This window comes from Myodes glareolus, chromosome 10 (assembly GCF_982192425.1).
Source record: "Myodes glareolus chromosome 10, mMyoGla1.1, whole genome shotgun sequence".
Taxonomy (NCBI): Eukaryota; Metazoa; Chordata; class Mammalia; order Rodentia; family Cricetidae; genus Myodes; species Myodes glareolus.
Window position 1 is genome coordinate 87,906,220 of NC_142035.1, and position 22,056 is coordinate 87,928,275.

A 22,056-nucleotide genomic window follows, 5' to 3' on the forward strand; every position below is an offset into this window, starting at 1 on the left:
TTGTCCTGGAACTCACTCTGTAGACCAGGCTGGCCTCGAACTCACAGAGATCCACATGCCTCTGACTTCGAGTGCTGGGATTAAAAGTGTGTGTCACCATCACCTGGCTCCAATTCTTGTAGTAACTGAGTTGCTAAGAAGGTGGGTGGCTGGGGGGTCTCACATGGAGTATAGAGTGAGGCTTGTATCTGGGGAAGCCCATGTGAGGAGAAACAGTCAGAGTCGCTGGCACCAGGTACAAACAGTTTATTTTTCTATAAAGTACAAAGTAGAAAGAATCAGGGAAGGGGAGCAAGGACCAGAGAAGCAGCAGGCAGACCCCAGGTCTTAAATTGGTAAAGGAGGTCCTGGTAGCTACTCTAGGATTTCACCAGGGCCTCCAGCTTGATGGTAGAGAAAGGGCCAAGGGAAGTGGTGTGAAAACCCAAAATGGCCACTGAAGTCACACGAAACCTGGCTTCATGGAGGAGCGGCGACAGTTGGGGCAACTCCGAGTGCCATTGGTCTGCAGGCACCTGCGGAGGCAGAGGGCTCTGTCCAGTCACCCAGACCAGACTGTCTCCAGTCTCTGGCTTGTGTCTTCTCCCTTCCAGTCCACAGGCCACTGTTCAGTGGCAGATAAGGCTCTCCGGGCCTCCTGCTCACTTCCTGTCTGTCCTGCACCAGAGGCTTCCAGGCTAGGGCAAAGTTTGCATCTGCGGCCACCGAGGCAAGGGGTCCTGGAAGGGGTCTCTCTGAACTCCCCTTGGGATGATATTAAGAACAGCCCCCTCATGAGGCTGGAGGGAAGTCAGTGAGTGGGCCATTCTTAGAACACACCAAGGCCGGGGAAGGCACCCGGTAGTTTGTCCTTAATACCGCTAGTGTGATCTTGGGGTCGTCCCCACCCAGCGGGACGAAGGCCTCACCTGAGATGGAAGATATGGGAGCACGGCAGGGCCTGCAGCCGGCTGTTCTTCTCCCCGATGGACTCGCCACACAGGCCACAGTAGAGCTCGGTCTCCTCCACACACTCATGGAAGCTCACGACGTGAGCACGGAGCTCCCGCTGCAACCCTTTGCTGCGGTAGATGACCTCACTCAGGCAGTGCAGCTTGAGTTGGCTCAGCTAAGACGGTGGGAACAGATTCTGTGAGAGGCTAGACAGAGGGCAGGGCTAGGAAGGTGCTACTCCTGTCACAACCCTGCCTTGCTGTGGGACCTGGGAGAAAGACCCTGCCCACCCCGAGCCTTGGATTCCCTTTGGACAGAAAGCAAGTGAGAACAGAGATGAGAACGTGAGACCCATATTTTTGTTTTGAGATAGGGTTTCACATACATAGCCTAGGCTGGCCTCAAACTCACTATATAGTCATGGCTAACCTAGAGCTCCTGATCTTCTGCCTCCACCTCCCAGATGCCGGAACAGCGGTGCCCCACCATGCTATGTTTCTGAAGGACTTTATTGACCAAACCTGCTGCTGTGTTGCCTCTACAATAACTCATTTGCTTCCAATTGTTACTGAGTATTCACTTCTGGTCAGTGTGATACCCAGATAAATGTGAGTGGCTGTGGTCCAGTCCAAAGCAAATATACTTCAACATCTTAGTTGGGCTGTGCATCAGAGCCGAAAGAGATGTACGTTTTCTAGAAGACAGGAAAACACTAAGCTTTCTCCAAGGCTTTAAGATCTGGATCCAATGGGGACAACTGAAGAAGCTATATATACTATGAATTTTAGTATTAAGACACAGCAGCTGGTAGCTGGGGGCCTTGGGCCTCATCTATAGCATGAGACCACTCCCAGGGAAGGCTGCAGCCAACACCTATAAGGATACACAGCACCTGATAACAAGTATCCAACTCTTAAGGAGTAGAGGATGTTGTTAGGGTTGGTAATTTGGTTTTATTTTTAAGATTTTTAAAAATGTGTTCAAGTATTTTTGCTTGCACATATGTATGTGTACCATAGGCAAGCCCTTGTCCATGTGCCCATGGAACTGAAGTTACAGGGGTGGAGAGCTGCTGTGTGCTGAGCCATCTCTAGCCTGCTAGGGGTTTTTTAATGAAGTTAAGAGGCTTCTAGGGATTCAGTGCTTCTCCAAGCTATGAAATGCCTGCCCAGCCCCAGAAATATTCTATGGGAGGAAGCTGGAGATCCAGGGGTTCCGGATGGCTGCAAGTGCCATCAGAAGGGCAGAGGAGCTCAGAGCTCCAGCAGCGTCTCACGGATCCCAAGCTAGTTTTCAACTCACTACATAGCCAAGGATAGCCTTGAACTCCGATTATCCTGTCTCCTCCACCCAGTGGTGGGGTTAGAGGTGTGTGATGCCACACTTAATTTTCCTCCTTTGGTTCTTGATCCCAGACCCAGGAGACATAATCATGTCTGACCTTATTTCCAACCTCTTCAGCCAGGTCCTGGGCTTTCTCAATGGCATCTAAAGCCTGGAAGGTGAGCAGAGGCCAGAGCTGTAGGCAGTCTGACTGCCTTGACTCATCGCAAAGGAAAGGAAAGTGGGCTTGGGGAGGGAAAGGGGAAGATAGGAAGGACGGTGTGAGCAAATTACCTTAGTTTATGCAGACATAATGGGCAGAACATGACTGCTCGTGGGATGCTATGAGATAGTGGAAGGGAATTTAAGAATCTCAGCTTCAAATGCCAGCTTTGGCCCTTTATACGCTGTGGGTCCCTGGGCTAAGACATGGACTTCATGGGAACAGAATAAAGGGCACAAGTCCAGTACCATACCCCGGGTATTGCCTATGTGGAGTACCAGGGAGAGTTTTAGCTACAGGAAAGGGCCTGGCCTCACCTTGTCCAACACCTTCCTGGCCATCCAGCACTTGGCCACACCCAGCAGCACGTGTACCTGTCCCAGGCGATTTCCAATCTCAGTCATGATGCTCATAGCTGAGTCGTACCTGGGGAAGGCTGTCTGAAAAGCCAGGCAGAGTTGGAATTAAGGTGATTCAGGCCCAAGGTTCCCCCACCTCATCCTGGTGATCTCACCTCCAGGTCCCCACGGCTCCGGTGGATGTCAGCAAAGCAGAGCAGGCAGAGTGCTTGCAGTGGTCGGTCGCCATGCTGCAGCGCAATCTTCATGGACTCCTGCAAGGGAGGCTGGTCATTCAGGCAAGCTGAGGGGATCATAATACGGGGTATCCCATACCCAGGAGCCCCTCAGAAGGGACAGCTAGGGTCACGACATCCTCAGATGAAGTTGGTGAGGCCTCTTTCACTGTACCACTAAGACCACAGTAATCTCTGGCTGATGAAACAGACTCAGAGAGAAGTACCTTTATTGGGACCAGAGGAAGAAGTAATGGAATTTGAGTCTGAGTGGGGGAACTTCAAGACTGTCCTTCTCTTTTTCTATCTCTTTTGTTTTTTTTCTTTTTTCAAAAGACAGAGTCTCATGTAGCCCAGTCAAGCCTTGAACTTCTGATCCTTCTCCATTTTCAGAGTGCTAGGACTGGATTATAGGCATGCACCAGCAAGCTAGGTTTTATGTAGGACTATAGATTGAACCAAGGGCTTTATTGTTGTTGTTTTGGGTTTTCTTTTTTAAAAACATGTATTTATTTATTTTTAAAGATTTATTCATTTTATATATAAGCACTCTATCTGCATATACACCTTTATGCTAAAAGAGGGCATGAGATTCCATTACAGATGGTTGGGAGCCACCAGGTGGTTGCTGGGAATTGAACTCAGGACCTCTGGAAGAGCAGCCAGTGTTCTTACCTGATGAGTCATCTCTTCAGTCCCTTGTTTTAGTTTCTCAAAGACAGGGTTTCTCTGTGTGTATTTCTGGCTGTCCTGGAACTTGCTGGTGTCAAACTCCATAAAATCCACCTGCCTCTGCCTCCCAAGCACTGGGATTAAAGGCATGTGCCACCACCTCCCGAGGGCTGAGATTAAAGGCACGCGCCACCACCGCCTGGCTGAATCCAGGGCTTTGTGCATATTAGGCGAGCACTCTACCAACTGAGCTACATCCCCAGCCCTTATATTTTACTTTTCAAAGTGGTCCACAGAAGTTGCTGGGGACAAGGAATCTCTTTGCCCTGAGGGTGGACTGGAAGGGAATAAGGTTTGTGATAGAAATATTCTCTTCAGTGGCTAATGGCAAACCTTGTTGCAGGGTGGAGGGTAGAGGAGTTGGTTTGTGTGGGCTGTTCTAGAAAATAGGGGCCCAGTGTCCTGAGCCTGAGATCCACTCCCACTCCCACCAACCTAAGTGCTTCCCAGCTTCCCCACCTCACAACACTCCATGGCGCTGCCCAGGTGGCCTAGCAGGCGGTAGGCCACAGCCATGTGGTACTGACTCATGGCCCGATACTTGAGACTCCAGCCTTTGCCATAGTCGTTGACAAGCTCTGCAGCCTTGCAGGGAAAAAACAGGGCTTTCTCATAGTCCTGCAGGGACACAGAACAGGAGGGGCACAGTGAGTGGTAGGCATTGCCTTAAACCCAGGGCTCCAGACATGGGTTCTCTGACAGCCACCCCCAGCTGGTTTTTTTGGTTTTGGTTTTTTCTGTTGTTCCAGCTAGTAGAAACTTGCAGTTCTCCCGACTATGCCTCCTGAGAACTGGGATCACAGACATGCACCACCGTGGTCACAGCCAGCTCATTCATTCATTTTGGCCTCCAGTGAAAGCATGATCCAGGCAGAATGGGAAGCCAGTGGACAGGTATGGCCTCTTAGGTTTGCTGCTGTATGCCAAGAGCTTAAAACAGTTCTTAGACTTAGCTGATGCACAATCAATATTTGTTCACTGAATGAAAAAGCAAGAACACAGCTGGCTTTCCCGCTCATCCAGCCCCAGATGGGCTTCTCGGCTGCAGAGCCACACAAGGAGTTTACCAGAGCTCCCAGGAGCAGCTGCTCCTGAAGGCTGGGACGGTTCCATCAGCATCAGCACAGGTGTGGCACACCCATGAAATCCTTCTCAAACGTATCCTCCTCAAACCCACAAAAGCACTCCCGATATAGAGTCAATATTCTTGCCTCCTGCGCCTCATGAGGGCAGGAGCTCAGGAGTGCCCGTGTCTACTCTTAGCTACTCCTTCTTCTTTTTGGTTTTTGGAGAGTTTGTAGCTTTGGAGCCTGTCCTGGAACTCGATCTGTAGACAGAGATGTGCCTACCTCTCCCTCCTGAGTGCTGGGATAGCCACATCTTTTGCCCTATATCTTGGTTCCCTTTCTTTGCCCCTCCCTATCCATGTCCTGGGAACCAATCCCAAGCCCAAACCCCTAGGTCTGTATCATTAGTCTCTCTATCTAATCATTCGTACTACATACAAACATGTTCTGAAATTTCTCACTTCATTTAAAACCTAACGGCAAGGCTGAGTGTGACATTGCTCACTTGAAAACTCAGCATCCAGAAAGTGGAGGAGTTCAAGGCCAGCTTTGGCTATATGTGGAATGTGAAGTCAGTCTGGATACATGAAACCCTGTCTTTAAGCAACCAATCAAGCAAACAGTTGGACCCCAAATCTCTATCTCGATAAAGAAGGACATGTAAGACTTTAAGACAGTTCTGAAGCCATTTCTGACAACTCTGAACCCTCTCAGCCTCCATGCCTTAGTGCTTCCCCTTCTCCCCTGGGAACCAAGGACCTAACAGCTGTACATGCACGTATGTTCTCCAGAAATTGGGGCAAGATAACCTTTACGATGTTAACTCAGTTCCTGAACAATTACCCATACACGTATGTTTTGATTCAGTCCCCTGGGAAACGGGGTCAAAATGACCTCTTACCTCATCTGATCTGACAATAGCTCTCCAGTCAATTATTGGTATTAGCCCTTTTCGAATAAGCCAATCATAATGGTCAATGAACAACCCCCCTTCTCCTTTAAAAGTAGACTGTACCAGCTATTCGAGGTCTCTCGGCTTCCCAAATGCTGAGGGACCCTGTCATGACAGAATTAATAAAATCCTCATGCTTTTGCATCGGCTGTGGTGTGTGAGATGGTCTCTGGGGGTGACTCCTTCTCGGTGTTTGGACACTAGAGTCCAACAGACAGAGTTACAATCAGTGGGAAGGAACTCCTAAACACTAGGTTGTAGGTGGAAATAGCCCTGCTGTAGGCACTCCAGCTTCTCGGTGGGGCAGCTGTGAACACACTGGGACCCACACCTTTGTCCACCGAAAAGAATCTAAGGAAACACCTAGACCAAAGGATGTTCAGAATGAGCCTGTGGCTCTTTACTGTATCAAATAAACAGAGTAAATAAAACACTTGTCAGAAGGATATGGGGTCAAGGTTGGAGGGACTTCCATTGGGCAAAGTTAAAATAATATAAGCCAGGCAGTGGTAGCACACACCCTTAATCCCAGCACTCAGGAGGCAGAAGCAGGATCTCTGAGTCTACAGAGTGAGTTACAACACAGCCAGAGCTACACAGAGATAGCCTGTCTCAAAACAACAAAAAAATACAAATAGGGCTGGAAGATAGCTCAGGGGTAAACCTCCATGTACTGTAACACATACAGTCAACCCCCATACACAAAATTGAAAAAAAAGAATTCAAACATGAAAAAATAACAATGGAGGGATGTGGATTTGCTGGGGATTTGTTCACCATATTGGAAGGCTCCACCCCCCAACACTGGGAGAAATAAAGGACCCTGTTAGATAAAAATAAAAAAGAAATTGCCAGTAATCAATGAAGAGGGACTAAAAGGGGCAGGTGTCAGCATTGCATGGGCAGTCACATGAGACTGTGGACTCAGGCAGCACCTAGGGACAATGAGCCATTAGGGAGAGTGCTACAGCCCAAAGAGCTGCAGGATGGGTCAACAAGCTGGCACAGAAGGGCAACTCCAACCCTCATGGTAGAGAACCTACTCACTGCCACTCTGGACCATGCTAATAGGTGCGTGTGCTGCTGGGAACCTAAACCAGGGCACACTAGGCAAGTACTCTACTAACTGAGCCACATTCCCACCCCCATAAGCTTTTTTCCTTTGAGATTTATTATTTTTTTTTATCTGCTGTGTTTTGCCTGCAGGGATGTCTTAGCCCACAGGCACACAGTGCCTGTGGGACACCCCTGGAGCTGGAATTACAAAGTTGTGAGCAGCCATGTGGGTGCTGGAAATCGAGCCCACAGTCTTGGAAAGGGCAACCAGTGCCAAGTCATCTTTCCAGTTCTCCAGAGCTTTTTCCTTTCTTTCTTTTTTTGTAATTTTTACTTTTTTTGTTTAGTTGCTTTTTTAAAGACAGGGTTTCTCTGTGTTGTCCTCACTCTGTAGACCAGACTGGCCTCAAACTCACAGAGATCCACCTGGTTCTGTTTCCCAAGTGCTGGGATTAAAGGTGTGCGTCACTACTGCCTGGCATACTTTTCGTCTTGTTTTGTTTTGTTTTGTTTTGTTTTTAATAGGGTCTCATTCTCTGTAGGTATGGCTTCCCTGAAACTCACTATACAGATCAGGATGGCCCTTAACTTACAGAGGATTAAAGGTCTCAACCACCACGATTTTAACTTTGGATTTTTTTCAGCAGACTATTTTTTTCAATATTTGGTGTGTGTGTGTGTGTGTGTGTTTGCGTGCTGGCAAAGGTCAGCCTCAGATGTTGTTTCTTGGTCCCATTTGACTTTTGTTTGTTTGTTTTGTTTTAGGAACAAGTCTCACACTGGCCTGAGTGTCTCAGGTAGTCTGGGCTAGCTGGCAGATCGTCACAGATCACCTTCGAGGCACTGAGATGACAAGCACAAAACACTTGGCTTTTCCATATGGTTTCTAGAAATAGAATTTTACCAAGGTAGCCTCACTCCCATCTTGATTAAAGTGACCATATGGAAAAAATCAACTCCTCCTAGCTCTAAAGCCCAACGTAGAGGATTCCTCTGCTGTTTTCAATCACACTAACGAGCCCCCACTTATCAGTCTCAGCCCATAGTCCCTTTCCTTTCTCTTCAACAGATTGCCCACCCAGTCAGCGCTGAGGGTCCCTGACCAGGCCCCTGAATGGAATGACAATCCCCCAGGGGCATCCTTGTTAGGGATCAATTTGTAACTGGCCTCCTGGCTGGTCTTCGTAAGGTCACCCTTAAGTTCTAAAATATGAAAAAAATCTAAGAGGTCACCCAGGACAAACATGAAAACCCCACTCAATTCCTAGACCAACTCACAAAGATCCTCTTACAGTACATCAATCTGGATCCCTAGATTTAGGTGGACATAACTCTTTAGGGCCTCCTTCTCCCAGAGTCTCCCTGATATCAGGGTCAAACTTCAACATCTAGAGAAAGGACCCCTTTCTCCACAGGCAGAAGTCTTGGCCATGGCCTTTAAGGTGTATCATGGGAGAGATAATAAAACCCAAAAATAAAAATACCTGATGCTACTAAAGGCCTTTCGACTGGCCATAGCCACTGCCCAGGTTTCCTAGCCTCCCAAAGCCAAAGAACTTCCTGGTCCCTGTTTCAAATGCAGCCAGGAGGATCACTGGGCCTGGGCCTGTCTGAACATGTAAACAGCCCAGACCATGTCCAAAGTGCTAACAAGAAGGGCACTGGGGATGTTGACTGCCCCCATGTCCCTTGTGGCCTGGAGGCAGCAAGCCCACATCACCTTTCAGGCGTCCTCAGTCTGGTGTGGACAACTGAGGGGTCCCTGGTTCCCTTGGCCTGACCAGTGCCGTCTCTGACTGGGAGTCTCAGGTATACATCACAGTATCAGGGCGATCTGTCTCTCTCCTTCTGGATGTTGGGGTCACCTACTTAGTCCTGATAGATTTTTAGGGACCCACCTCTCCTCGTTCCTCTACTGTTAGAGTAAGAGGGACAGCTTTACCAACCTCACCAAACCCCATCAAATGTAACACCCAAACTCCATACCCACTCTCCCCACAGCCTCAGGGGACATAAACTTCTTATTTCTGACCTCTAAGAAAGAACCTTCTGTGCCCCGCTTAATCCCCCCATACTTGAGGTTAAAACAAAAACAAAACAATGAACTACCACTTGGTTCAGGATCTTCAACCCCATTTCAGCCGTGGTCCCTCTGCATCCCATGACACCCAATGCCTACACTCTCCTTTGCACCATCCCCTCAACACCTCCCTGTCCTGGACCTCTAGAATGCCTTCTTTTCCACATCTCCCAATTCCCAGTCACAACATATCTGGACTGTCCTACCCCAGGGCTTCCAGGACATGCTACCTCTATTTGGCCAGGCTCTAGCCTCTGACTTATTCTGTCTCTTCCTAAATCCAAGCCTATGCAATATATAACCAGTGCATCTATGCAGTTGACACCTCTACCTTACTAAATTTTCTGTCCAGCCAGGAATATAGGCTCTTACTCTCTATGTCCAGCTGTCCACCCCTCAGGTTACTTATCTAGGATTAGCTATTACTCCACCTCATAAGGTCATTACCCTAGATAAAGAACATAGTCCCCCAACCAACACCAAGGACAAAATTCTATCCTTCCTAAGGATGGCCAGCTTTTTACACTCTTGGATTCCTTTTTTCCTTCTCTCTGAGACTGTCCTCAGGCCCTCACATGATCCTTCTTGAAGCCCTTACCAAGCTATCTTGTAGGCTGCAACAGGCCCTCTTCCAGACCCTGGCCCTCTGTCTTCTGAACTGAACTCCCCCTTCTCTCTCTAGGTTACAGAAAAGGGGGAATACGCCCTCAGGTTCCTGGGTCACCAACTGGGAACTTCCTTTGTGCCCACTGCATACTTACCAAAACACAGAGCATACTGTTCAAGGATGGACACCTTGCCTGTATGCTCCGGCCTCTGCCAAACTTCTTATACATGAATAAAAATGGTTAAGTTCCGGGTCACCCACTACTGTCTTCTCTTTTCACCACCGCCCCATCTCCTATCATCTCCTACAAGGGCTTCTCTCCAAGCACTACCCCCTTCCTGAGTGCTGTCTCTTCAGGTAGCACTGGTAGAGGATGCTACACTTACCCTTCAGCCATGCCCACATTTTGACATTTCAAACTGACTCAAGTTGTTGATTTGACTCCTTACGGTGTGCCTAATTATGTCTGTTTTTGATCATTTGCTTCTGCTGGCTTCTGCCACACACCATATTTAATTCCAAATTCTAGAGCATACTTCTTTAACCACTTCTACCCTCCACCTGCTCTCTCCATCCATCTCTCCTCCCTTATTCAGTAAGTGTCCTGTCTCCTGGAGCCTGCTACACCCTCCAGGGCCCCACCCTGTGAGTAACTCTCTAGTTACTAAGAAGCTTGCTCCTCCACGTAGGTAATCTGCCTGCTAAATCTCACAGTTTCTTTAAGCCCTCTGGGCCTCTGTGACCTTGCCCCCTTGTCTCTCAGTTTCTCTGCTTCCTCCTGGGCTTCTGTCTTGCCTCTCAGCTCCTGCTTGGAGCTTAGGAACTTGGTCTAGTTGAGTCCTTTGTGACCCTTCCTCTCTTCCTCCGTGGGCTCGGGTTGTTGAAGCCTTGCTCTGTTGCAAACAGCTTGGCCTCAGTGCATTTCCATGGCCTAAATGATGGACATGGCCCCAAAAGCTACAAAGAAATCCTGTCTCAAAAAAAAGCAAAAAACAAAACAAAACAAAACAAAACTACAAACAAAGATTTTCAGATCATTTGTGCAGTGGCAGACGCTGCCACCATGGAAAACCGAGTGTGGCAATATGAATATGAGCAAGGTGAAATATAAAAGATTTTCAGGACCAGGCGGTGGTGGTGCATGCCTTTAATCCAAGCACTCGGAAGGCAGAGGCAGGCAGATCTCTGTGAGTTTGAGCCAGCCTGGTCTACAACAGCTAGTTCCTGGACAGGCTCCAAAGCTACAGAGACATCCTGTCTTGAAAAACCAAAGAAGAAGAAGAAGAAAAAGAGGAGGAGGAGGAGGAGGAGGAGGAGGAGGAAGAGGAAGAGGAAGAGGAAGAAGAAGAAGAAGAAGAAGAAGAAGAAGAAGAAGAAGAAGAAGAAGAAGAAGAAGAAGAAGAAGAAGAAGAAGAAGAAGAAGACGTCTTCCTAAAGACGGCCTAGCAGAGGTTACTGGAGAAAGCTTTCGAAAGTTCTGAGGGTCTAAGAAAGTGGTTTAAGGTAATGAAAAATGTTTCTTCCTCCCTCTATGCTATTGTTATATTAAGATTTCAAAGGTTTGGGCTGGAGAGATGGCTTAGTGGTTAAGAGCATTGATTGTTCTTTTAGAGGACCTGAGTTCAATTCCCAGCAACCACATGGTAGCTCACAACCATCTGTAATGAGATCTGGTACCCTCTTCTGGCCTGCAGGCATACATGGAAGCAGAATGTTGTATACATTAAAAAAAAATAAGAATTAAAAAAAAAGGTTTCAAAGGTTTAGGAAACCTATACTTAAAAGTTCAACCAGATCACTTGTGTTGTGGGGCCTGAAGTCTGCTCACTAGCAGGTTGCCAAAAGAAGATACCTGTCCTTATAGTGCCTAAGTTGACTTCTCAGACACCTGTCCACTATGCCTGCTTTCTCTGTGATCACACTAGAGTTCACTGTCGACACTGCCCAGAGACTACAGTATCCTTATTGGTACTGTACCCTTATTGGTACTGTAGGATGTATGATGCATACGCAGGAAGACATTCCACCTTTTATGCAAAATGATCAATCTTTTACATACTAATTAATGACCTATGGCACCCCAGATGGGAGATAAGGTTATTTGTAAACTTTACTATAGCATTTATCACAGCTACTCAATCAGGTACAATCAAATACAGAGGTTACCCCCCCCAAAAAAAGGCCAGGCAGTGGTGCTCCACACCTTTAGTCCCAGCACTCACGAGACAGAGGAAGGTGGACCTCGAGGTCAGTCTGTCTACAAAGCGAGTTCCAGGACAGTCAGGGCTAAACAGTGAAATCCTGTCTCAAAAAACCAAACCGAACAAAAAACCAAAACAGAGGACACATATCCCATTCTCTCAAACCCTAGGTATAGACATGGTAGAAGCAGTCCAAAGCCTCCTTTACACCCTAACATCACCCCTTTTAGACAATGTTGGTCACACCATCTCGTTTCAGACCTTAACCTCTGCATATCAGCTACTGAATAATGCTTTGCCTGTTTTGCAGAGTGTGGGCTGTGTGTCCAATGTCCCACTCCGACACTCTAATTGCTCTAAAGCCACCCCTTATCTCTCCCACGTCTTTTCACGTATCCTTTGTGGGTGGTACACTGGATTCTGTAGACTGCAACAATTCCTTAACCCTTAGTTCTACCACCTAGCCCCTATGCCCAAATATTTACGCTGCCTCGATTCTCTGCAGCACTCAAGTTTATATCACTGCCTACCTGCTCAGGGTGGTCTGGGACTTACTTGTTCCCTGGTATTCCTTTTCCCAAAACTAGCAGTGGTACCTAGTGAAGAACTCTTGCCAATTCCTACCACAGCTTTGGGTACAACCGTGGGTGTCACCATGGGAGCAGTGGGACTAACTACTTCCCCAGCTATTCACTATCTGTTTTCCTCTTAGTTCATCCAGGATCCTCAGTGGGTGGCTCAGACCAGCCTCACCCTCCAGAGCCAAATGAACTCACTGTCCACCAGAGTGCTACAGAATCAGTGAGGGTTAGACTTAGTCACAGCAGAGAGAGGTGGCCTGGTGTGTTAATACAGAAACTGCCTTGGCTTTTTGATAGGGCAGAATTTAGATAGGTGGAGTAGACTGAACAGAATGCTGGGAAGAAGGGAAGTGAGGCAAACACCATGAAGCTCCAGCCCAAGATAGACATAGGTTAGAATCTTCCCAGTAAGCGACCACCTCGTGGTGCTACACACATGAATAGAAATGGGTTAATTAAGGTGTGAGAGTTAGCCAGTAAGAGGCTAGAGCTAATGGGCCAGACAGTGTTTCAATGACTACAGTTTCCGTGCAATTATTTCAGGTGTAAGCTAGCTGTTACGGGAGACGGGTGGGACAAAAAGCAGGCCTACTTGCCTCATCACTACAGATGGTGCCAACATGTGGACAACTGTATCCACATAAAGCCTGAGACAGCTTGGGAAGTAATTCTAGAACAAAAGGACAGCACTGCGCTTGGTTTCTTGGTAGCAGCAATTTCTCGGGTCTCCTCTGCTTGCTAGAGGCAAGCAAGCACTCTCATCTAAGAGAGGCTTCCTGACTCAGCTTTAGCTACAAAATCTTGAAGCTCTTTTAAGAGGTCCTGCCACGAAACACTTAAATGGTGTTGATGAAAAGCTAAATGCATGCTTTTCGGTTATCAGCCATAGCAGGAAAAAAGCTGCGCCGTTTTAAAATGCCAGCTTTCTGGGCCGTCCTGCCAGGGCAATCTCTGACTCTTTCAGGCAGGCAGTCCGATTGAGTGTGGTCTGTGAGCAGAATGCTGCAGCTTGCTTGCTGGCAGGGACTTTGAGTTGTGGCAATAAAAATGGCTACAGCTGGTACCTCCGCCAGGAGGCTGAAAAGCTAAGGAATGGGCTGGATCCAGCCATCAAAGCCATGACTTTAATCCTCTCCTTAAAGACTCATGTGGTTACAAAAAGAGAGATATACAGTAAAGAGAGATTCAAAGACAAAGAAAACCAATAAATGGTTTACATTGTGTTAAAAATATATGCAGGCTAAAAGTTAAAGTTCTTAAAAGTGTACAAAAAAAAAAGAGAGTAGTTGGGTGTGGTAGTGCACACCTTTAATCCCAACTGACCTCTGAGACTTCAAGGGGCAGAGGTAGATTGACCTCTGTGAATTCAAGGTGTGGTGGCAGACACCTTTAATCCCAGCACTTGGGAGGCAGAGATCTCTGTGAGTTCAAGAACAACCTGGTCTACAGAGTTATTCCAGGACAAAGATATAAGAGAACCTGTCTCAAAAAGTAAAAGTAAAAATAAAAGAAATAGAGGTTAAAATAAAGCCACAAAAAGATGGAAAATACACAGAGAATCTTGATACTGTATGCTATTATGCTCTCTTTGAATTATTTGAATGCTGAGGAAGGAGTAACAGCTGCTAAAAGATATTTGTTTATAAATGCTGCTGAACTAATCCAAGATAGATATTTTGAAAAATACCTTGACTTCAAAATTAGGATCTAAGGTTATGATGCTTTGGAAAAGTTCTTCTTTTGTTTTCACAGAGGATGAGACCCTGTAGATTGCTTCTATCCCAATATGGTATGATAGACCCCGTCCTCCTGAAAGGTTGCTGTGAACACCCTCAAAAAATTACTTTGCTCAACTGCTGACTGTGATGAACCTGGCATACAGGATACACCATAAAAGACCTGATTAACAGCGCCCCTATACAGTAGGAAGAAGTTTGGAGAGAAATAACTACGCCCATATTCCCAGATATTGTTTATAAATGTTCTTTTACATTTAAAGGGGGATATGATATAGATATGAATAATTTACATCAGTATAAATTTTACTCTATTGATATAAATTTAAGGTCAATTTTGTTATATGTATATGTATTTCTGATCTTTATTAAGGTATTGTGACTGTGTAGTTCATTTAAAAATGGAATGTATAATTAGGAAATATAGGTTGTTAATGGATAATCGTCAGTAATAGTCAAGCTTGTAGTCATGTCAGTTGGATTTCCTAGATGTGCATAGATATATTTAAGATAGGCATTCTTCATATCTTTCAAAGACTACAGAACATGGCATTTTAAATGTTTTAATAACTTAGGGCTTTTTATGACAATGAGACACGTCTGCTCCTGGCAGCCCCAGCTACTTCAAGAGGAAGATGGGCATCAAAGAGGCTCCTTATGGAGTTTGATAGCCATTTGGGCAAGAAACTGCTCTTGCCTGGACTGTTGCATAAACTGGACACAAAGAACCCCACAGAGAGAGGACTGCTGAACTTGCCTAAAGGTGAGATGGTCTTTTGGGGTTCCTGATTCATTAAAGAGTCTGCGAAACATTCTGCAGGACACAGCAGATAGTGACTGAACTGCCTTTGAAATTTCCTGCTTCATGGAAAAATCTGCTGGAAAGATTTGTCCTGAAGGCTAAAGATGGATGGCCCAATGGTACAGAGGAACTTTGGGTGACTGTCCAGGCAGTGAGATGTCTCTGTCATTTCTAGAGTTTGGAAGTTGCTTATTTCTTGTTTGCTTAGATAATATTATATTCTTCTGAAGTCTTTGATGGAGTTGAAAAATGGATAGTTATAATTTTCCATTGTTATGATAAAAGATAAAATAGATATAAATATTGTAACTGCAATTCTTGTTTTATAACTGTTTTGTTATATGTAATTTTACTATGTTAAAGTTAAAGCCTTTCCTTTTTTGTTTAAACAGAAAAAGGGGAAATGATGTAGGAGGGTCATCTGTCTATGTGTTACTTTCATTGGTTAATAAAGAAACTGCCTTGGCTTTTTGATAGGGCAGAATTTAGATAGGTGGAGTAGACTGAACAGAATGCTGGGAAGAAGGGAAGTCAGGCAAACACCATGAAGCTCCAGCCCAAGATGGACATAGGTTAGAATCTTCCCGGTAAGCCACCACCTTGTGGTGCTACACACATTAATAGAAATGGGTTAATTAAGATGTGAGAGTTAGCCAGTAAGAGGCTAGAGCTAATAGGCCATTTATGAATACAGTTTCCATGCAATTATTTCGGATGTAAAGCTAGCTGTGCAGGAGCTGGGCGAGACAAAAAGCAGGCCTACTTGCTTCATCACTACAGTGGTCTTTGTCTTCTGCTGAGGAAGGGCTATATTTACCAGTTAAGTTTGTAAATGATAAGATGTGACGACAGATGGCTCTCCAAAAATGTAACAAACAGCTCGATGCCTCTGGACTCACTGACTGTCCAATATGGAGTGGGAGTCTACCCTTCTGTGGTAGTTTGAATGTAATTGACCCCTATAATCTCAGAGGGGCACTATTAGAAGGTGTGGCTTTGCTGAAGTGGTATATAACCTTGTTGAAGGAAGTGTGTCACTGTAGGGGTGATCTTTGAGATTTCCTATGCTCAGGATACTGCCCAATACTTCGGTCGACTTCTTGTTGCCTGAAAGACGTAGGGCTCTCAGCTACTTCTCCAGCGCATCTGCCTACATGCTGCCATGCCCCTCTCCATGATGATAATGAACTGAACCTCTGAAACTGTAGGCAAGCCACCCCAGTTAAATGTTTTCCTTATAAGAGTTGCTGTGTTCATGTTGTCTTCCCAGCAAGAGAAACACCTTCTTACCCCATTCTTCTGCTTTTCTCAGTCCTACTGATTGCACCTAGCCTTAAAAACTTCTTGATTAGATTTCTTCAACAGGTTCAAAAGATCTCTAACCAGACTGTTAATCAGTTGCTATTACAGGATTACTGGTCCCTGGCTAGAGGAAGAGGTCAGTGAGTCCCAATTATACCCTGACAGTGTTTACACAAAGTACACCGATGCCCCAATTCAAAATAAAGTAGTTTAATGATAACATCACCTCCTTTCTAGTAACCTGATTGCTTATCAATAATAAACCAATGATGTGGGAGAATTGTCTGTATCCTGTCAATCATATTTTAATAAAACGCTGATTGGCCAGGCAGGCAGTATAGGCAGGAAAGCCAGACAGGAAGTAGGGGTGGAGCAAAGAGACTGGGAGTATTCTGGAAGCAGAAGCTCCCTCAGCCACTCCTGCGCAGACCACCGAAGAGGCAACATGTAAGCTGTCACACTGAGAAAGGTACTGAGCCCGTGTGGCTAACATAGATCAGAATAATGGGTTAAGATAAGTCATAAGAACTAATAAGTAGCCTGACCAAATGGGCCAATCAGCTTTATAACTTATAGAGATCTCTGTGTGATTGATTTTCTTTGGGGCTTGCAGGCTGTAGGGTACTGGGCAGGACAGATACCCCAACAAGCTGGCCCTCGTAATACAAACCAAAAAGAGGGTGGGGAAAGATGTAAGCCTCTTGAGGCATACAAGTGGCAAGGCTCCTTCCAAGGACCTCCAACTGCCAGGTTCAATCCACAGAACACTCTAACTGCCCTAACAACTGGACCCTGTTCCCACCCTACTGAGTAAAAAGCTCAATCTCTGGACATGAAATCCCACCAATCCCTACCCTGGATAGCTTCACCCTGAAAAGTTCCACCCCTCCCCAAGAAACTCTATATAAACCCTGCCTTCTGTTCAGTTCCCTGCTGTTCCTCACATGAGCAAAAGCAGTCACCCTCCTGTTTTATCCCCCCCCAGTAAGTCCCTTATATGATGTTTATTGTGCAGGGTGACTTTGTAGTATTCCTTGGCTCCCAGGTGCCAGGATACCTTAGCATACGAGCTGTAATACTTCATACAGAACTATTTCAGGGTCAAATAAGAAATGTTGGCTGGGCAGAAGAGACGGCTCTGTGGTTCAGAAGACCTGCTGTTTTTGCCAAGGACCGGCTCCCACAACCATCTGTAACTCCAGTTCCAGGGAATATCCTCTCTGACCTCCTAGGGCACCAGACACACATGTAGTGCACATACATGCAGGCAAACACTCTTACAGAGGAAATAAACTAAGTTTAAAAATACAGTAAAATAAAAATAGTGAGATGCCATCAATTTTTTCTCTCTCTCCCTCCCTCCCTCTATCCTTGCCTCCCACAGAACTTATGTACCCTAAGAGATATCCAAACTCATTGTCAGTTAAAAATGACCTTCAAACGTCTGGAGAAACAGACAGTTCATTGATTAAGAGCACTGGCTACTCTTACAGAGGATCTGGGTCCAATTCCCAGCACTTACATGGCAATTCACAATTGTCTGTAACTCCAGTTCCAAGAGATCTGATACCCTTACACCAATGCACATAAAATAAAATTTAAAGGCTGCATGGTGGTGGCACACACCTTTAATCCCAGCAGAGGTAGGCATATCTGTGATTGTGAGGCCAGCCTGGTCTGCCCCCTCAGTGCTGGGCTCAGTTGTGTGCTATCACACTCAGTGTATGCAGTGCTGGGGGAATTGAACTTTGTGAACATCCCCAGTCTGATGCCAACAATTTTCTAATATGACAGTAAATGTGTAAACCAAAGGTAGTGAAATATGAATAAATCTGAGTGGTGGGTATATGGGAATTCATTGTATCGTTATATTTTCTTACTTTATTTTCCTTTTCGGGGGGACAGAGTATCATGTGCCAGGAGTTAAAATTCCACCAAAGCTTGGGGCCAGAGAAATGGTTCAGTGGTTAAGAGCAGAGGACCTGGTTTTGATTTCCAGCAACCACATGGCAGCTCACAACCATCTGTAGCTCCAGTTACAGGGGATCCAGTGCTATCTTCTGGTGTCACACTTTGTACTCAGGCAAAACACCCAGACATATAAAAGAAAAATCAATCTTAAAAAAAATCCCCACAGCTGGGTGTTGCACTGGGCTTCAGGAGACTCTCACCCTCTAAAATCCTGGCGATTAGAAGTGCTCACACCCACCTTTCTGCAAGATTTCCCACTTCCTCACACAGCTCTGGCACTCTGTGGCTCCCTTTCTTTGGGTGGAGCTTGGCCTGATGCTCACTCCTGAGATTTCTGCATGGCTCAACCCTCTCTTCTGCCATCAGCCACCGTGACTTTCTGACCACTCTCTTAACAATGGCAGCACACCCCACATCATCCTAGCACACCCCACATCCTGGAATTGCTCGCCTTTCTTCACATGATGCTCAACCACCTTCCTGATTGGGTCAACTGCCCTTCTCATCCAGATAGATTGGGGCTTTGTAAGAGACCCTGCATTATCTGTGTTGCCATAAACACGCACTCCAATGGCTCCTAGGATGTAGTGGAGCCTCAGTAAATTTTTTTCTTTTGTTTATTTTGAGACAGGATTTCTCTGCTTAGTCCTGAAACTCAGAGATCCACCTACCTCTGCCTCCCAAGTGCTGGGATTAATGGTGTGTGCCACCACTGCCTGGCTTGGTAAATATTTCTTAAAGTATTTATTTGATAGAAGTGTATTGTGTGTGCCTGAGTGTATGTACGTACAAGAGGTGTATGTAGCTATCTGCAGAGGTCAGGAGAGGCATGGAACTGTAGTTAACAGCAGTTATAAGCCACCATGTCAGTGCTGGGAACCAAATCTGGATACTCTTCAAGAAGTGCTGATCCATCTCTCCAACCCCCCTCATTACATATTAGATAAATCTTTGTAAAAATATTAGCATGTTTTTAAAAGATGTATTTATTTTTACTTTATGTTCATTGGAGATTTGCTTGCATGTGTATCTGTGTGAGGGTGCCAGATTCCCTGGAACTGGAGTTAGACAATTGTGAGCCACCATGTGGGTGATGGGAACTGAACCCAGGTACTCTGAAAGAGCAGCCAGTGCTCTTAACCACTGAGTCATCTCTCCAGCCCCAGATAAATAAATCTTTATGTCCCTTCTGTGAGTCCTGTTCTTCCTCATTTACAGCCAGACCCCTTAGGGCTCAGGGAAGAGGGGGACTTGCTCAAGTCCACACAGAAAGCACAGCCCATGGCTGTTCTCACACAGGTCACCTGAGAGACGGACATCTGAATGGCTCCACCTTCCATGGCGTTCACCACACCCTATCTAAAAAGAGGGCTGAGGGTAGTAGCCAGCAAAGTGAGTAGTTCCTACAAGGCTCTAGGGCTTGTGCTGGACTTGGAGCAGGCAGGTGAAGCCTCTACAAACCATGTCAGTGAGTTTGTGGGCCTGTATGTGCAGCAGAAATGCTCTCTGAGCAACCACATCACTGGTGTCAAAGAGCACTCCGTCCATCTAAATGAATCCACAGCTGACAAGACCACAGGTAGGTTAACAGCCACCTTATGCCATCTGCAGGACCATTTGCAGGATGGGCGAGTCAGACAGTTCTATTCTCTGATTGGCTAAGGCTGATGGTACTGTCTCAAAAGAACTTATGCTCAAAGGTAATCAGGGAATAGTTATCATAAACAGTGAGAACCGCCACCCCCAAAGGCTCTCAGGGAGCCCCAGACCCCCATTGTGCCCACCCCACACCCTGTCAAGGCCCAGGCCCACCTTGACCTGGGCGTAGAAGTTGCCCAGGCTGCAGCAGACGCGGCACTCCAGCATGGTGTCATCATTGTTGTGGGCATAGCGCAGGGCCTTCTCAAAATTCTCTAGGGCCTTCTGGAAGAGGCTGAGGCCCAGGAAAGCATTGCCCATGCTCAGGCTGACCTGGCCCCCAAGCTGAGCACCAGCCCTGGTGCCAGGCAGGCCAAGGCAGGTCTTGCAGTAGGAGATGGTTTTGTGGAACTCACACAGTTTCTCATTGCTGCGTGCCAGGTTCAGGTAGCTTTCAAGCAGGAAGTCGGCATCCTCGAGCTCCCGTGCAGTGTCAATCTGGACCACAGCAAACTGACCCCAGGGGAGTAGGCAGACAACACTTAGCCAAGGCCCAGCCTGTACCACCTCCACACCTAGCCCAACCTCTCAGCCAGAGCAGCAGACCCCAAAGTTCCAACTCAGAGCTTCTATCACCTCACATCCTCCTTCCAGGCTAGAGCCGCAGCTCAGACCCTGTAGACACCACCCTTTCATCCCCAGTCTCAGATCTGGAGTCTACTGCTGATCAGTCAGCAAGTACCAGACTAAAAGCTTGGTTTGGAAGTCTGGTCTTGAGATCCCTGGACTCTGGCAAACCTCAGGCTCAGAGGCTCAGATACGAGAGCTGAAGGCCACAGGTCTGAATCTTAAGACACCCAGCTATCTAAGCCTCAGAGTCTTCCATGAATTCTGAAAATTATTAGCCTGTGAGATAGAGGAGTCTCAGGAAGTTACAAGGGAGCCTGGGAGTTAGGAGCCACCTAGCCCTGTTCCCACCCCTTTCACAGCACCCAGGCCCTCCCAGGGCACCCTATGAGGGTACATCTACCTTCAGCATCTCTTTGTAGCGGCCCATCTCTGAATGAGCTGTGACCAGGCATCCTAGCACCCGGAAGCGGCCCACGAGGTCGGAGCCTTTCTCCAGCACCTTCATCCACACCTGCAGTGCCTTCTCTGTCTGGTTGGACTGGTACAGCTGTAGTCCTTTTTCGATCTGTTGCTTTGTCTGGTCCTGCCCCATCTTCCCACAGCCTGGTCACTCAGGGAAAGACCGTGGTTGGCTAGCTGCTTCTAGACCCTCATGGTGCTGGATCCAAAGTATCGGCTGCCCACTGCCCTCTGGGAGGGAAAAGCAACACCAGGAGCTGAGTAGGGCCTGGATGGATAACGGTTGCCACCCTGGGAACAAGGCTGGTTTAGACTGTCTGCAGCTGTCCCTGCCAGTTGGGACCATGTGGTTTCTGAGGAATGTCAGCTGCAAGGTCACGAGGGTTTCTGCTGCACCCACCCAAAGCTGAGAAGTGGCTCCTCCACAAACACAGGCATTCTGCCACCTGGGAACCTGTCTGGGTACCCCCACTGACACTTTTGACACCGGCCTCAATGACCCTGGCAGGTTAGGCTTTCCGGAAGTCTTGCCAAAGGCTGTCTGCTGGAATGTGAGCAAGTCTCTGGACAGGGGTTCTGACAACAGAAAAGAAGCAGGCAGGACGCTGGGCACAGAGACTTCAGAGAGATGGGGTGAGTGCCCAGCCTACTTATTCTGCTTCCCTCTCACCTCTGCTTTCCTTTTTCTTTCTCATTTGTTTGTTTTTAAGACAGGATTTCTCTGTGTAGCTCTGGTTGTCCTGGAACTCAGAGAGATTCACCTGCCTCTGCCTCCTGAGTGCTAGGAGTAAAGATAAGTACTACAACCACCCAGTGACTGTCTTCCTTTTTTGTTTTTTGATATAGGGTTCCTCTGTGTAGCCCTGGCTTTCCTGGAACTCTGTAGGTCAGGCTAGGCTTGAACTCAGAGCTGCACCCGTCTGTCTCTGGAGTGCTGGTACTAAAGGCATGAGACACCTCGCACAGCTAATGGAACATTTTGTTTTTTGACAGGGCTTCTCTGTGTAGCCCTGGCTGTCCTAGAACTCACAGAGATCTGCCTGCCTGTCTCCCGAGTGCTGGGATTAAAAGAGTGAGCTACCACATCTGGCTTCACCTCTACTTTCCTTCCTAATAACCCCAACCCATTTTATTCTTGCAATTTACTCATCACTTAGACACTTACCTGGGCATATGCTTACACTGTTCC

At 46.9% G+C, this 22,056-nt stretch overlaps 1 protein-coding gene across 1 annotated transcript; it reads right to left on the reverse strand.

Moving 5' to 3' along the window:
* Positions 1–231: 231 nt before the first annotated feature.
* Positions 232–21,641, reverse strand: Rapsn (receptor associated protein of the synapse). The gene is made up of 8 exons (XM_048428420.3): positions 20,809–21,641; positions 19,953–20,291; positions 4,245–4,403; positions 2,994–3,092; positions 2,797–2,919; positions 2,375–2,428; positions 909–1,108; positions 232–515 (listed from the first exon to the last, which is right to left on the reverse strand). Exons 1-8 carry the CDS (start codon positions 20,998–21,000, stop codon positions 443–445), a joined length of 1,239 nt encoding a protein of 412 aa, XP_048284377.1. The 5' UTR covers positions 21,001–21,641; the 3' UTR covers positions 232–442.
* Positions 21,642–22,056: the final 415 nt, after the last annotated feature.

Coding starts and splice junctions, on each gene's coding strand:
- Rapsn (XM_048428420.3), bottom strand. CDS start 21,000: ATGGGGCAGGACCAGACAAAGCAACAGATCGAAAAAGGACTACAGCTG. Junction 2,429..2,796: donor CCAGGAAGGTGTTGGACAAG/GTGAGGCCAGGC, acceptor CTCACCTTCCAG/GCTTTAGATGCCATTGAGAA. Junction 516..908: donor TCCCATATCTTCCATCTCAG/GTGAGGCCTTCG, acceptor CTGCCTCCGCAG/GTGCCTGCAGACCAATGGCA.